This window comes from Alternaria rosae, assembly GCF_020736505.1.
Source record: "Alternaria rosae strain MPI-PUGE-AT-0040 chromosome Unknown BKA58scaffold_1, whole genome shotgun sequence".
Taxonomy (NCBI): domain Eukaryota; kingdom Fungi; phylum Ascomycota; class Dothideomycetes; order Pleosporales; family Pleosporaceae; genus Alternaria; species Alternaria rosae.
The window spans coordinates 3,700,727-3,715,540 of NW_025763570.1; the positions used below are offsets into that span (position 1 = coordinate 3,700,727).

The window sequence follows — 14,814 nt, forward strand, 5'->3', positions numbered from 1 at the left end:
GCCGAGATGGCCAGACGAATATGGTGCCAGGAGAAATTCGAGTGCCGTTCGAGAGACCGGCCATTAGCTTATGAGATGTATCACTTCCTATATCATCCGCACTGTCAAACTTCACTTGGAAGTCCAGCCAGGTTACCAGGAAGCGCATTGATCTAGGACAGCACGAGCGCGTCATGAGAAATTGAAGATTCCTGACGAGACTCTAAAGGCGCCGTCCTGTGAAAACATTGTGCCGAGAGACTCTGGGTAAGGGCAGATTCTGAGTTTTATGTTCACTAGCGCGCCGGCTCTTGGCGACGCGCTAGTCGGCAGGGACCGTCCGCGCGCGACTTGTGTTTTGTGATGGGCTTGGGGCAGTCAACCACGAGCATCACAGCTCTCAACACGTCATTGGGGCGCGTCTGATCGAGTATCACTGAGACTGTCTCATCGCCTTCTTCTCACCTTTCCCAAACTACATTCTTCACGTCCGCCATGGCTTCACGATCACTATCGCGTCAGTCGCAGCCGACTGCAGCTCAGGTAAGTCATCAGAGAGGTCCTGCTGCCTCCCGAGACACCTCCAATTCCGCTCCAATGGGGGCTGACATTCTATCCAGTCCAACAACAACAATGCGCTCCTTTTCGGGACGTCTCGAGCCACAAACGGCGCCAAACCCAACGATCCGCTACAACCGCTGCGCGCAATGGCCGAACGGGTAGGGAAAGAGGTGGAGAAGTTCGCGGAGCGAGTAGACCACTGGCATGTTCATGGCAACGAATCGAAGAAAGCCAAATACCAGACCACGGTCAAGCTGGTCGGCAAGTTCCAAGACGTTGCGGAATCGCACGTGAAGGAGTTGAAGCGAACGACCGAAGCAGAGAACAAGGGAAGCCTCAGCAAGACTGTTCGTCGACAAATACAGACTATGGCAGATGCGTCAGACAACCCAGCCCAGAGTCTGTTTGGCCAGTCGTCACAATCAGTCATTTCGTCCATCGAACCGAACGCGGCCTCCGTCTCCGCGAACGTTCGAGAACTACGAGAATGGCAGGCTGAGCTTGCGACATGGAAACTGTTGAAGCTGGTCATCGAACACTACAACCCCGAGCCTGGCACCGATTCTACTGTGGAAAAGCAAGCGCAACTGGAAGAAGTTGGGGGAACTGCAAGATACTGCAAGAATAGTGAGATCTGGGATCGTTTTCTGCTGGAGGATGACCAGGCGAAAGAGAAGGCGCTTGTCCTTCGCTGGTTGGAACAAACAGCGCGCGACAGTGACAGCGACGTCAAGGCGATTATTACAGGGCTTGAGGAACACTCCGGAAAGGGCGCGCACACATGGACCAGCGGATGGTTGGAGACGAAGACAAAGATCAAGCAGGCGAAGCGCATGGACGACATAGACCAGCCTCTGAAGCCGATCAACTCGAATCTCAAGACCTCAGACAGAACCGCGAACCTCGTTACCCAACTGGACCCGGACGCTCCTTCTAGGCAAAAGCGCGCACTCGAACGGAGCGATGAGTACTACGAGCGCTCTCTCTGGATGGTCGCATATGAAATGATGCGACGGGGACTCCCCTGGAAGACAATCGTCGACTGGTGCTACGAACGAAACGAGTCGTGGCGCGGTGTTAGCATTGGAGCTGCGTATGAGGGCCATCCTGAAGGTGGCCCGAATGTCGCAGGGCCGACGGTTGGCTATCTGTTCCGTCGCATGTGCTTCTACGCCGCAAGGGGTGCTCGGATACCATACGAAGGCGCTGTATACGGGCTGTTGAGTGGAGACTTGAAGCAAGTACAGACGGTCTGCAGGTCTTGGGACGACCATCTATATGCGCACTACAACGCACTTCTTCTCTCGCGATTCGACTCATACCTTCAGAAGAAGCATCCGAATCGAGTGACAGAGAGCCTGACTCAGAAGTTTCTGTTCCAGGACGCCGTCGCGAATATCGGAGACTGGGAGGGATCACCGGAAAAGGTCATGGGGCTTCTGAAGCAGCAGAAGAGCACAGCAGCGCAAGCGGTCTCCCCGATCAAACTCATCCAGAGCGCGCTAATTGGCAGAGGTGCTGATGATCTGATGCTGAAGGTTGGTGTGGCTATTGCAGACATGTTCGATAAGGACGAGCGACCTCACAGTCTCATCATACACCCAGACTCACCAGAAGAGGACCGAAGCCCAATACCCGCCGGAGATCATCGCACATATCACGCAGAGCCATATTACCAGGCCCTTGCGAAAGATCCACACGCTTTCCGCATTGTTGTCCACATCTTCATTGTCCTTCGCAACGGATTACACACGCTTTTCGAGGATACACATCAGGACAAGAAATTCCTAGCTATGGACAATGTCATCACAGCTTACATCGAGTTCTTGCGCCTCACCAAACGGTTCGATACCATACCACTATACGCCGCGCAACTCATCGACGAACGAGCAGCCTATAGTCTTGCACGCGTGCTTCCCGATATCAAGAACAACTCTGAGCAACGACACTCCGTTGCGCTGATGGAGTCATATCGGATTGACGTCGTCCAAGTCATTTCACAGAGCTTCACGTTTGCTTCGCGGGATAGTGGATTTACGCACTTTACCAACGATGGTTATGGCGTTATCACTAACCCTATCAAGCGGTTTAACATTTTAGAGAAGATTACACTTCCGACCGAGCAGCTGCTATGGCCGGGCGTGCGTGTCAAGCGGACATTCGACGGTGCTGAGATAAGCCCACAAGACGAGGTTGTAATCGATTCGGTGCAATGGTACAGCTATGTTGCAAAGGATTACGAGAATACGTTTGCACACTTGCAGAGCGCGCTGATCATCTTCCTTCGTAAGTCACGTCTAACATGCACAAACGGAAACTTGCTAACATATCGTTCAGTTAATGGTCGACTTGCCGCCGCTGAGAAGGTCATCGGCGATCTAAGCGTCGAGACTCTGTCGTTATCAAGGACAGAAGCCCTGCTCGGCTACCCCTTCGATTTCACAATGCCAGGAGCAGAGGAGCAGGATGAACAGCGACTGCATGAACACCGTGACAGCCTGTCTACTGCTGACCGAGCCGCCGCTATTCCCATGGCTAAACTGCCCAACGCAGACCGGCACAGGAGGACGGTGAATGCGCTGCGCCAGAGTAGCACCGCATACTACACACTTCAGCAGATTGTGCGCTTACTGGTCCTCTTCCGCGAATGGCGTGAAGAGGAGCAGACACTCATCCAGTCAGTCAAAGCTCTCTTCCCTTTACCAAGTACACCAACTGACCCTCGCTACAGAATCCGTGCTGAACGCAAGAAGGACGGGGCCTCTGCGAAACACAAGCCCGATACCCAACGCACGAAAGCGCTCCTAGACTCGATATCGAACGTCTTTGACACCCTCATCCCTGCCATCTCCGATGCCTCCGCCGCCGACCCTGAATACCTTACAAGTAAGACCTGGGAGTTGATGAAGGCCTACGTACCGGATATAATTCTCGCATACCTCTCAGTCCTGCAAGCAGCAGCCTGGTTCCTGAACAAGGACCCCGCAATCAAGGCTATGGAGGTAGCTGTTGTAGTAGCGGACAGGAGTAACGAGTGGGTGCAGAGGTGTCTGCTAGAAACAGGCAGGATGAGCGAAGTACTGGAATGCTTAGCGGCTGTATCGAAATGTATGTTGAAGTTGACTGAGGGTGGCAAAGAAAAGGGCAACAAGAAGAGGGGTGGAAAGGGCGAGACGCTTAGGTTGTGGGATTTGGGCGCTCGATAGATCATGTTTACGTGGAGTTGTAAGATATCAAATGGAACGGGGAATCATGTAGTATGCGTGTGCATTGTTTATGGGGCGATGTTAGAAAGCAAAGCAAAGCAAAGCAAGCAAACAAGGAATTACCTCAAGTCCGTATACACAAGGTGCTGGGGAGAATGAAGCTTGAGCGATGTATGCACCGATCGAGAACAAGTGTTTGTGCTGTAAAATGAAGCTCTTCCTGGAGCCCACTCTCGAATAGTCATATATCTAATGCAGCGATATATACAAAACCCAGACCTTGAAGAAGCGAATAGGTGACAATGCCAGAAGCCAGCACCCTCCAAAAAAAAGAAAACGATGCCTGAATCCATCAGGACCCGCCAAAACGCCATTTGGTGTAGGTCGTCAAAGTTCGTGTCTATCCAAAATGCGAGTATGCAATTTTCGCTTTGCGGAACAAAATCATCGCTGGTAACAAAGGGAAAAGAAAAAAAGGTAGAGAAAACAGGTGGAGGAATCGGCTATGCGATGGATGCAATGCAATAAGATGCCAACGCTGAAGATGCGCGCGTGGAGAAGTGAAGTGTATGTGTGTGTGTTGGTGGTGGCGGAGGAGGTAGAGATGCACTCAAAAGTCGACACTCCATCTAAACCTAGGATCCCTCTCCGGTGGCCCAAAGTTTCGATCGAACGGGACATTTACGATGCCTTCTTCCTCCTCGTCCCAATCTCGCGATAAGCTGAAGCCACTGTCGGACATATCTCGTCGCGCTCTTGCTGCCATGTCTTCTTCAGAAGGTGGTAAGCGGATCTTGGCTTCTACGAGTGGTGCGGAGACGAAGCGCGAGTTGAGCAGTGCGCGCGGGGAAACAAGGTCTTGGAGGCAGTTTAGGGAGGATATATCGGAAGAGTTGAGAGGTTCGCGATGTTTGGTGTAGTAAGGGATGGAATCGGGGGTCGACGTAGTGGTGTAGCGGTGGTGGGCTGGACTGGGCTTTTCGGGAAGCGGGAGTGCGTTTTCGTCGCTGCCATTCCTTCCCGAGTTGCTAGACAGAACAGTGGAGAGTGCGGGTCGGCTCTGACGGACGCGGATCACTTTGATGTCTGGGACGACTGCGGAGCGAGGTGCGGAATTGCCTCGGACAATTGTATCGCTGGAGTCTCCAGATGAATGCTGGGTGCTCACTGTCTCGGTCCGCGCCATGGCGAGGTCGACCTTGGTGTCTCTTCTCTGTCTTCGGCGTGAACTGCTCGTGGCAGAAGGCGGCCGAGCTTGTGGGGTCCTGCACCGTGACGGGTTGAAATACGAACCGTTCGGCGACGTCGAGCGGGCCTCGGGTGTCTCGCCTCGTTCCAGCTTGTTCATCAAATGCCTTGTGCTGACCTGGCGGCCCAGGCTCAACTCGACGCGACTACTCGCGCCACTGCCACTCCGACTCCTGTTTCTTGCTCGTTCTTTTCCAGCCATAACACTAGCTTTGGGTGGAGGTTGGAGCATCCATCGGTTGTCGAGAGGGTCTGGAGAGGGGAGACTGACGACAGGAGGGTGTAGATCGTTGACGGGAGGTGCGCGCGCGGTGTAGTAGCTGCCGGATCTTGAAGTGCCTGGTCTCCGTATCTGATAGCCGACGCCTCCTGTTGATGAGCCTGTCATGGTCTGCTCGAGGTTTATTGAGGGCTCGTCATGGCCCCACAGGTCCTCGTCTTCCCTCTGATAGCGCTTGTGGTTCCATGTCTCATCGTCGTCGAGGGTGTCGTCGCTGAGGCGCATGTCACCGGTTTGGTCGACGTCGATGCTACTCCCGCCCTTGCTCAGAGCCGAACCCTGTGTTCCGCGTGTTGGCATGCCCCTTGTGCTGCCTGTAGTACCCGTGTTGGTCCTTCGCGCCCTTCGTGGCGGCGGTCCTGGGCCCATGACGATCTCCTCATGCCAGTATATATTGGTCCCAGTGGGTTCGGGATGGTGGTAGGCGTCGGGCTGCTCCAGCTCCAGCTTCTCCCGTACTTTTCTCGCGGCCTTTGCTGCTTTCCGTCTCTTCCTGCCGTCCGAGTAGCCAGTGCAGGGGGCGCACGAGGCATAGTGGAAGACGGCACTCTGGACGCCTCTCATGAACCAGGCCATGTTGGCGATGATATATATTAGCCAACCGATAGCTTGCGAGAGGGTGAGGGCTGCGCAGGTTGGGACGCGCGTTGTGTTGTTGGTCGGCGGAGAAGGTCGCAGGCGCGGGAGCACTCGGTCCTGGATGGATTGTGGAGAGTCATTGCCGCTCTCCGTGGTGGAGGCTTCCAAAGGGTGGTAGAGAAAGGGTCAATCGCTGTGGAGCGCCGACGTTTCGTCGCTGGTTTGGGTGAGCGCGGTCCACGGATCCGGTTTCCGGCCGGGGTGGAGAAGCAGTGACGATGCGGGATAGACACGTCTAGGCAAGTTGGCGGCCGGCACTAGGATGAGGTCTCTTAGCATGCGCGAATTGCCATGCAAGCAAGCGATTGCCCTGCGCCTTTATCGAAGCTGCTGATGACGAAGACTAATCACCAGCTCGACGAGCCTGGTCAGTGATCGTCGTCCGACACATCCAGTTCCGCCTTAGCGGAAACCGTCCCGATCGAGCGCGAAACGTTGACTTTGTTTCTAGCGCACCCGGGCAGCACATCAATCTCCATTAATAGCTCTACTACACACGCCATGAAACACATGTCCTTTCCGCCCTGAGCTTACACAGCGCAACAACGGCATACCGACACCTTTGCACCTTCCCTTAGAGGCCAGGCCAGGCCAGGCCAACAAGCTGCATAACCGCGGCATAACTGCCCCGGCCGTCCATCTTCAAAGCCCTGCCAACACATGCATAAACTAGCGGGGTTGAGGCTGCTATCCCACTTGGCGAGGCTGCGAGACTGGGGAACCCATTGGCCTCCTTCTGCCACCGTCACGACGTCAGCACGATGAGACAGGTTATACCCTTCACCAGATGTAGCTGCACACCTATCATACTTTGATAGGTAAGCAGTTGCTGAGGCAATGTATACTTCTACCTTGATAACATTCTCAAGCATACAACACAAAGTCTAGCCACCCCTGATGCTTGTCAAAATCACCTGAGATCAGCATCGAGGAAAGCACGTTTAGCAAAGGAAAAAGCAGATGGTATATTGCTCTAAAGGTGTGGCTTCGCTAACGCCGTGTCATGTTATCATAACGCAGTCCCTCACGCCCACACTCCAACCTGAAAGCTCGAGGGCCATCAGCCCGAGTTCGACAAAAAGAAGTACAGGGAAAATGGTCAGAAAAGCGACCGCAACGCAAGCACGTATTGTTACGTATTGTACCCATGCCAGACCCGCCGTAGCAAAACTGTCCAGAAACAGGGCGAACCTTACAGCCGCGGTATTAATTACGCTGAGCAGACTACAGGTTCGTCAACATCGTGCCCCAATTTGGCACACATCAGGGCGATTGAGCAGTCTTGACGACTACTCACTCTCTGATTTGCGCCTTCAATCCAGCATTCTCCCTCTTCAGTCTTGCGTTCTCTTTTCGCAGGCGGGCCAGCTCCTCTTCGCTCGTCTTCAACCGACGTTCCACCTCTTCGCTAGCCCTTCCCTTGCGGGCGCTGCTTGTCACCTTCTCCAGCTCTTCGTTGAAACGCGCGTACAGTGCCTCGTTCTCCGCGTTTACGTCGCGGTACAGCTGATCCAGGTGCTTGCATCGAGCTTCCGATACTTGTAGTGAAGTTGTTACGTCGTTTGAAATTCCTGAAGTGCGTGCAGAGAGTGTTTCCAATGTGGCTCTGAGCTTCTCTAGAGCAGCGACGCGCGCTTCAGCCGTCCTCGTAGCTGTCCCATTCGTTATCAACGATGGAGCAGAGCTCTGAGTTGTCAGACGTGGCGTGCTTCTAGCATTCAGCTCTTGACCGATGGCACTCAGTTCGTTTTGCAAAGCTTGCGATGCTGTGTCGATATCGCGTTGCTGAGTTTGTAGCCGCTCGCGCAGCTTTTGAGGGGATTGCATTCTCAGCTTCTTGGGAGGGCTCCCAGTCAAAGGAGTACTGGCTTTGGTCGGAGATCGCGGAGTCGAGGGTGGCAGTTTGACAGCGTTTCCGGACCCCGTTCGTTCATGCAGGCCAGCACTGGTAGTTGGCCGTAAATTGGGAATGGCCGAGCTGTTGGGGAGGTTTAGAGGATTGGGAATGCCTGACACAGTCTCGCTTCGCTTCTTCGTAGGACTGTTTGACTTGATGGTGACTTCATCATTAACGTCTGGCTTCATCGTGACCGACTTTCCCCTAATGTGTGCTGGACGCTCCAAGCCGACTGCAGGGGAGTTCTCTTTCCTGTCTGTTCTTTCCACCCGCAGCGGAGAACCTAGCCGGGTAGGCGTGGGTATCGAAGAAGTGTGCTTGTGTAAAGCCATCGTAGCCGCCGAAGGGGCGAGTGGAGACTCGCTAATCTGGCGTGTCTCGTGGCGCAATGCAGGATCGGCCTTGCGAGGAGTCTGCGGAGACCACTCGGGTACATCGTCAGCATCCTGCAACGTCTTGAGATCACTCAAAGAAGAGCGGCGCTTCTTGCGAGGAGGCCCAGCAGTGGGAGGTACCTCTCCAATTGTCCCAAGATTGCCCACGAACGACCGACCATTAGCGTTCGAGTTCGAGTTTGAATTCGCGTTCTCAAACGTAAAGGCACCGAGAACAGTCGGACGGTCGCGAGAGGACGGTCGCTTTGGCGATAGGCGAGCAGCAGCGTCTATCGAGTTGGAGCGGCCAAGGTGCCCGGGACCAGCCTTTGACATGCTGGGCGACTGAAGGTCTGTCCCATGGCTGTTCTTGCTCAGTGAGCGCCAGAGTGAGCCTACTTTAGACTCGTTCTCTGACTTGCTGTTCTCGCGTGTCAAGGTACCAAAGCCAAAACGTCTCCGCAGTGATGTGTTGGAGTTGAGCGAGCCGGCAGCTGCGTAGCGACTCTTTGAGTCCATAGAGCCATAGTTCGGAGTACTGAATCCAGGTGTCTCGGCTGGGAACAGAGCGTCGATATCTTGCACCAAGCGGTCCATAAGGGAAATGAAGTCGTTTGCGTTACCGGCAGGCACTAACATCTCAGCAAACGCCGCTGTGAGAATGCCTCGATCGCCATCGTTGCTGGTGCCATCGAGCAGTTCGGCTAGCAGATTGATGACAGCGCGGAACGCTCGTTGGTTTGGAGGGGCAAACTGGTCGAAAGTGTATTTAAAGAACTCCTCGAACTCATCAGGTGGCATGCTATCTGATCGCATCTGTAATGAGACCAATGTGGCGTGCGACAGCACAGGGCCCATTCGCTCTTTCCAAGCGACACTCAAAAACTTCTCAAACACTGCGAAAAGTACATCCACAGATGATTGACCAGCGAGTTCAAGATTGGCAGGGTTCTCCAAAAGCGTGTTGTAAAGTTCGTTGACAACAAGTTCATCAGCGACAGCTCTCGCCCTGACAGAGCGTCCGACAATGTTCCCTTTGCGTGCATGCAGTGCCAGGGTCAGATTTGCCAGGGTATCTTCGAGCTTTGAGAAGGGATCGCTCGGGCCATTGAAGGTGGCGCTCTTAGTGGTGCTGGACGAGGTGGGGCGCGACATCTCCCCGTCATGGCTGTACGTGCGATTCGGCCCAAGTTGAACCGGAGGTGCCATGCGCGGTACCTCTCCCATGGTATGCGCATTGCGTTGGAGTCTACGAGAGCCTCCTCCCTCGCGGCCAATACTGCTCACGCTGCCTCCAAAGAAACTGGACAACATCTTCACTGGAGAGTGCGGGCGGCTCTTACTACCCGTCTGCTGTTCTGCCTCGTACATCTCCAGAGCGAGTGACTTAAGTATCTGTTGGTTTCGCGTAAGATACGCCTCGGCCAGTGTGTGGTTCTTAACGCTGTTCCGCAGTTGGAAGTAGTTGGCGAGGCGCTTTGTGAGAACAGGTCGGAACTCTTGGTCAGTTAGCTTGTCGCGCGCAGTGTATCCATGGGCCCCATTTGACTCCAGCAGAAAGAGTCCGTCACCAAGTATGGTGATGGTGACAGTAAGCTCGACGCCGCTGTCACCGACCTGAATGGGCTTGGTGAACTTCGACCCTTCGACAAGAATCTGAACTCTCGCAGGCTCGCGTCGACCTTCCACCTGCTGGCCAGCTGTCTCTTCGGCTATAGATGAGAAGAAACTGAGATCGCCTGGCAAATTTCGAACGTCCCATTTGCCACTCTCTCGCTCCGCCTCCGGAAATCTGCCTTCGACACGAGCTTTGGTGAGCTCCTCGGTGACTTTGTGGCCCTTACCCTCATAGGACCCCTGCAGGTAGAACATGCGAATGCCAAGCTTCTGGCGTTCTCGACTTCTCGGTCGTCCGGGCTGGCTAGCGAGCGGTACCGGAGATAATAGTTGCAGTATAGATCCTTCTGAGTGCTCACTGAGGAAGACATCACTGAGACTCAGGTATTGATGAAACATGAGCTCCGTGGCTCCATCAAATGAGTCGGTGAATTTGGGGTTGTCGAGCTCGGCGAGCAAGCCACGCGCATTGATCGAACCGTCTTCTGATTTTTGAAGAAGCACCAAAAAGTCCGTAAAGAGTACCATGATGCCAGAGACCGTGGCAGGTCCAGACAACTCCCCGTGATATGGTGGCGAAAGCTCTACGCAATCAATGGCTGAGATCATCCGTCCTTTGGGGTTGAATCCCGATGGCCACGAAGTAACCATTTTGCGCAAGCGATCGAACACTCTGATCTGCTGCGCTGTAGGACCTTCTCTTGTGCAGATATCCGAGATCATATCCCTCGCCTTGAGGAATATCTTGATAGCTGGATGCCTGAGGGGCAGTTGCTTGATGATGTTGTCGATGTACAGGTTGTATCGCGGCAGGCGCTGAACAGGCTCGATGAGCATAGATGTAAGTCGCTGCTCGCCCGTTTCGTAGACTCGCTTGGAGAAGCTGGAGGCTGTGTCTTTCGTGAAATGCTTCAGCAGTTGTGAGAAGTCGCCGTGGGCCGCCATGTAGTCGGTATAGCAATCGGCAAATTGTGGCAGCCACTCAACAAGAGCCCTGGCGACGGCGGCCGCTCCAGTGACATCTGGTGCGTCCTTCTGTCCACGTAAGGGCGCGATGTAGACATCGTCTGTTGCTGTCTCAATGTCCTCAATCGCTCCATTCTCCGACTCTTCCAGAATTATACGTATAGCGTCTAGGAACTGGGAATTGATCTCTAGAATCTTGTCCAGACTGGGAGGGAACAAGCCTCTCAGTGCTTGCTCAGTAGGGCTAGAGCTCGAGCTTGACTTCTGCTTGGCCTTCTCGCGGAACTCGACCGCTACCGTGTGCACCAGCTCGTCCAGCTTGCTGACATAATTCTCTTCCGTGTCCAATAGCTCACACATCTCCCGTCGGAGAGACTCTTTTTGTTTCCTCGAGAAGGATTGTGATCGGTTGAGGGCGGTCGGTTTGGAGGGCGCGCGGCGGAGTTTGGAGGTCGGGAGAAAGGCGGCGTCTCCGAACAGCCTTACGACGGGCGCGTATTGTCCGTAGCGCTGTTGGATAAGGTCTTCTTCGAGGTCTTCGAACTGGCCGGACTCGCGCGATTCCAGCTTCTGGACGCTTCCTTGAGGGAGTACTACATCCAGATCTATCCAGGATAGCGTCTGCTCGCCCAAAGCATGGCGCACATCTATTATGACATCTGCGACGTTCTCGACCTTGATCATCCTGGCAGCGACAATGGCGGCATGCGCCTCGGAGAACAGCCTGGGAGCCATGGGCAGGTTGTCGGAGGAATTATACCGCCTTTCCCAAGCGCTCTTGATCTCCGGCGGCAGCTCGAGGAAGTACTTGTACAGGCTGAAGGCGAGACCGCGACATATCTCGTCGCCCTGCTCCTCACGCGGCAGACATGTGACGGCATTGTAGTATGTGGCTGTTGGCGAGATAATCAAGCGCGCGAAGTTCTGGAAGCCAGCCGGGGTGAAGACGTGGGCCTGGATGCGCGAATGTGTCGCCTGTGTGGAAGTGGCCGTCGGACCGTAGAAGATGAGCACGGGGGAATTGGAGAGCAGCTCGTCGGTCGTGTAGAAGAGCGACAGGTCCTCAGCGGACAGGGCCGCGGGCTCGGGGTTGATTACGACCATGGTGCCAATTGCGCGGAAACGAGTGACGGCGACGGCGGGTAGCAATCAGACAGTGAAGAGGCAGTTAGGACGGCGGGTGCATGACGCGGGCGCAGCGGCAGAGGGGCAGGCGGTGTTGTTGTCGTCCGAGTCGGTGGTGCTAGGAAGCCATTGGGGTAGAGAAGGGACAGTGGAGGCGCGTCCCGGGACTAAACAACAACAAATCCCATGGATCTTGTTGAAGCCCGAACCAAGAAAGCGGTCATGCGGCTGCGACCAAGCGCGGGTGGGAAGCTGCAGCGCGAATAACCAAGGTGCCACAGGTGCGACACGCCCGAGCATGGGGCTCCCAGCAAGCGGCCGCAGTGACAAGTATTTTTGGCCTGCAAATGATGCCCTTGCAGCGTATCGTCCGATCCGTCTCTCTGCTAGCTGCACATCGCCGCACCCCGCAGTGTCCACAAACAAAAAAGCACCGTCGTCATAGCAGCTGCCGCCATGAGATGAGGTACAACAGCCTTTCGAGAGTGTCAGCAGCCCGGAATTGTCCTTGAGTCAGGACATGGCCACGCAGCAAGATGAAGGCGGTGTGCCCTTCTCCATTGCACACCAGCAGCAGCACTTCCGCCTGCTCGAGCTGCCACCCGAGATTGTTGAGCTGATAGACGCGCCCAATCCGCCGCTGTAGGTGCGCTGACCTGTCGTTTCCATGCGGACATCCTTCTCATCATACGCGCTAGGCTCTCCATCAAATCCCAAGTCCAGTCTACCGCGTCTGGCACGTCCAACGCGAAGCCTGCATATGCAGTACTTTGTACGCCGAACAAGACCTTCCAGCTGCGCCAGGTCCAGACGTCCAACTCGCTCTACATAGCCCAGCCCGCGCTCGAAGCCCATGGCAACGAGATACCCACCCCTGCCACGCGCGCCATTGCGCTGTGTACCGCGACGCTTGAAGCCCATGCATCTACCGCGTCTGCCATCGCCTTGTTGAGAGAGACACTGCCGGTATACGACATTGTCGCAGGGGACGTCGACGCGACCAGCAATGGCAGGAGCAAGGCGAGCATGTTCGGCGATATGCCCTTGTCGGATGGGGAATGCCAGGTGGGATGGGATGAGCTGATGGCGTTCGAGGTGGATGGAGCATCATACCAACCTTCGCCCAATGCCCTCTCACAAGTCTGGAGGTCCATCAATGCCGCTGCACTAGCCGAGGGTATCAAACTACAAGCGCAGTTCTTGACCAACGATATCACTAAAGCTGCTGCTGAGGAAGGACTTCCGTCAGGCCTTGTAGAGGCCATACTCGCATACCTATCCACAGCAGACAACGACAAGAACGGACCATGGTCGTGTCTGGATCGGGAAAAGACTGTCGCATTTACTGGCAAGACGCTGCTAGAAGCCAAACGCGGCGCAGACTTCCTCATCGCCGACTTCACCGACACGTGGGAGGACCGCCTGCCCGAAGTATGGCGCAAAGACGCGCAACTCAGTGCCATCGAAGGCATTTACGACTTCCCATCCGATACAACGATAAGGGCGAAGAGCAAAGCCTCCACGACTTCAAGTGGAGACAGCTCAGTGGCAGCCATGAAGCCGTCAGCGCGCAAGTGGCACGAGAAGTTTGCCAAAACGAGAAAGAAGTGAGCAGCGTCGCGGTGATGACGGCGCAGGCACGTGATCGGGCGCGTTATCAACGCGTCTTACCGGGATCGGGAAGTGCAACTGCCGGCCGCTTGCTAATGCAAATTTCACAAGCCGCCAGTGGCTAGATGGGTAATCGCTCCCCAAGGCTGTGCCATACGCAAAACATAGACACCCCGAACTATATCTTCACATCGTCTTCGAGTGACATTGTCTGTTTTCTTTCTCAGCGTATGCAGCGTGTTCGATCTTTCGCATCCATTCTTAGAGCCCCACCTCGACTCGCTCTGACATCGTTTGGAAGGCAGCATTCTACGGTCAGCCCCAGACTGCAACAATCTGTACCCCCCGACAACATGGCAACCATCTCAGGAGATGACGGTCCTACTGCACCAGCACCTCCTGTAGTCAATGACCCCAACTCCACGCCTGCGACCAATGAGGAAAAGCCTTTACCTAAACTCTCAGCATCCGAGTTTCGCCAGTATAACAGAATGGCGGAGCACATGAACTATTTCCACGACAACTTCAGGGCGACGTGGAAAGTTCTGTATGGCGCGTGTGAGGCACAGAAGAGACCTAAGAACATGTCCATCCGCCAATTTATCAGCATGGGCCAGCAATTCTGCCGTTAGTTTCTACCCACAACCCGGCCAAAGAGTATTATCCATCTAATCATCCTCATATAGACCACCTCACAGTGCACCACACAATAGAAGAGCAGCACATCTTCCCCGTCCTGGCCAAGAAGATGCCCGCCTTCAAGAAGGAGCTCGAGCTTCTCACACAGCACAAGCAGATCCACAAGGGTCTCGATAAGCTAGAAAAGTACCTTGAAGAGTGCGAGGGCGGGGAGCGAGAGCTGCGATTGAGCGAGTTGAAGGAGATTTTCGATTCGTTTGGCGAGGTTTTATGGCAGCATCTGGATGATGAGGTCAAGCAGTTGGAAGCGGAGAATATGAGGAAGTATTGGAGCTTGGACGAGATGAGGCGAATTCCTATGTAGGTCATTACGTCGGATTACGATGGGTGGAGAGCGACCAAGCGAAGACAAAGGGCGTTCAAGGAATGACGGCTGGATGCGTACCTGCAATCTTATGACACTTTTCTCATTGGTCTTGTCAACCGCCACTGCGCGATGCACTAACATCCCAAAGAACCCTTCATGCTTTTTCCTCCTTAGGCCTCCAGACCCCGAGACAAAACACCAAACGATACAAACGATGTTCAACAAACCATAAAACGATCCACATACCCGAGCTAACACACTAGCGCAGCCCTTAGTTCACGCCTCGAAACGGGTGACAGCAGACC

General features: G+C 54.6%; 5 protein-coding genes across 5 annotated transcripts; 3 read left to right on the forward strand and 2 right to left on the reverse strand.

Moving 5' to 3' along the window:
* Window positions 1-348: 348 nt before the first annotated feature.
* Window positions 349-3,806, forward strand: BKA58DRAFT_23359 (107-domain-containing protein). The gene is made up of 4 exons (XM_046166534.1): window positions 349-522; window positions 600-2,826; window positions 2,878-3,217; window positions 3,272-3,806. The coding sequence occupies exons 1-4, from the start codon at window positions 475-477 to the stop codon at window positions 3,744-3,746; spliced, it is 3,090 nt and encodes a 1,029-aa protein (XP_046031588.1). The 5' UTR covers window positions 349-474; the 3' UTR covers window positions 3,747-3,806.
* A 550-nt stretch (window positions 3,807-4,356) lies between these two features.
* BKA58DRAFT_302719 (uncharacterized protein) lies at window positions 4,357-5,838 on the reverse strand (the record flags this gene model as incomplete). The annotated part of the gene is made up of 1 exon (XM_046166943.1): window positions 4,357-5,838. One exon carries the CDS (start codon window positions 5,836-5,838, stop codon window positions 4,357-4,359), a length of 1,482 nt encoding a protein of 493 aa, XP_046031589.1.
* An 869-nt stretch (window positions 5,839-6,707) lies between these two features.
* BKA58DRAFT_373767 (uncharacterized protein) lies at window positions 6,708-12,221 on the reverse strand. Its single transcript, XM_046169254.1, has 2 exons — window positions 6,783-12,221; window positions 6,708-6,731 (listed from the first exon to the last, which is right to left on the reverse strand). Exon 1 carries the CDS (start codon window positions 11,869-11,871, stop codon window positions 7,207-7,209), a length of 4,665 nt encoding a protein of 1,554 aa, XP_046031590.1. The 5' UTR covers window positions 11,872-12,221; the 3' UTR covers window positions 6,708-6,731; window positions 6,783-7,206.
* Window positions 12,122-13,757, forward strand: BKA58DRAFT_23386 (sister chromatid cohesion protein-like protein Dcc1). The gene is made up of 2 exons (XM_046166541.1): window positions 12,122-12,534; window positions 12,591-13,757. The coding sequence occupies exons 1-2, from the start codon at window positions 12,413-12,415 to the stop codon at window positions 13,501-13,503; spliced, it is 1,035 nt and encodes a 344-aa protein (XP_046031591.1). The 5' UTR covers window positions 12,122-12,412; the 3' UTR covers window positions 13,504-13,757.
* BKA58DRAFT_23380 (uncharacterized protein) lies at window positions 13,644-14,723 on the forward strand. The gene is made up of 3 exons (XM_046166539.1): window positions 13,644-13,731; window positions 13,805-14,130; window positions 14,190-14,723. The coding sequence occupies exons 2-3, from the start codon at window positions 13,857-13,859 to the stop codon at window positions 14,504-14,506; spliced, it is 591 nt and encodes a 196-aa protein (XP_046031592.1). The 5' UTR covers window positions 13,644-13,731; window positions 13,805-13,856; the 3' UTR covers window positions 14,507-14,723.
* The last annotated feature ends 91 nt before the right edge of the window (window positions 14,724-14,814 follow it).

Coding starts and splice junctions, on each gene's coding strand:
- BKA58DRAFT_23359 (XM_046166534.1), top strand. CDS start 475: ATGGCTTCACGATCACTATCGCGTCAGTCGCAGCCGACTGCAGCTCAG. Junction 523..599: donor CGCAGCCGACTGCAGCTCAG/GTAAGTCATCAG, acceptor CATTCTATCCAG/TCCAACAACAACAATGCGCT. Junction 2,827..2,877: donor CGCGCTGATCATCTTCCTTC/GTAAGTCACGTC, acceptor CATATCGTTCAG/TTAATGGTCGACTTGCCGCC.
- BKA58DRAFT_373767 (XM_046169254.1), bottom strand. CDS start 11,871: ATGGTCGTAATCAACCCCGAGCCCGCGGCCCTGTCCGCTGAGGACCTG.
- BKA58DRAFT_23386 (XM_046166541.1), top strand. CDS start 12,413: ATGGCCACGCAGCAAGATGAAGGCGGTGTGCCCTTCTCCATTGCACAC. Junction 12,535..12,590: donor GACGCGCCCAATCCGCCGCT/GTAGGTGCGCTG, acceptor CATACGCGCTAG/GCTCTCCATCAAATCCCAAG.
- BKA58DRAFT_23380 (XM_046166539.1), top strand. CDS start 13,857: ATGGCAACCATCTCAGGAGATGACGGTCCTACTGCACCAGCACCTCCT. Junction 14,131..14,189: donor CATGGGCCAGCAATTCTGCC/GTTAGTTTCTAC, acceptor ATCCTCATATAG/ACCACCTCACAGTGCACCAC.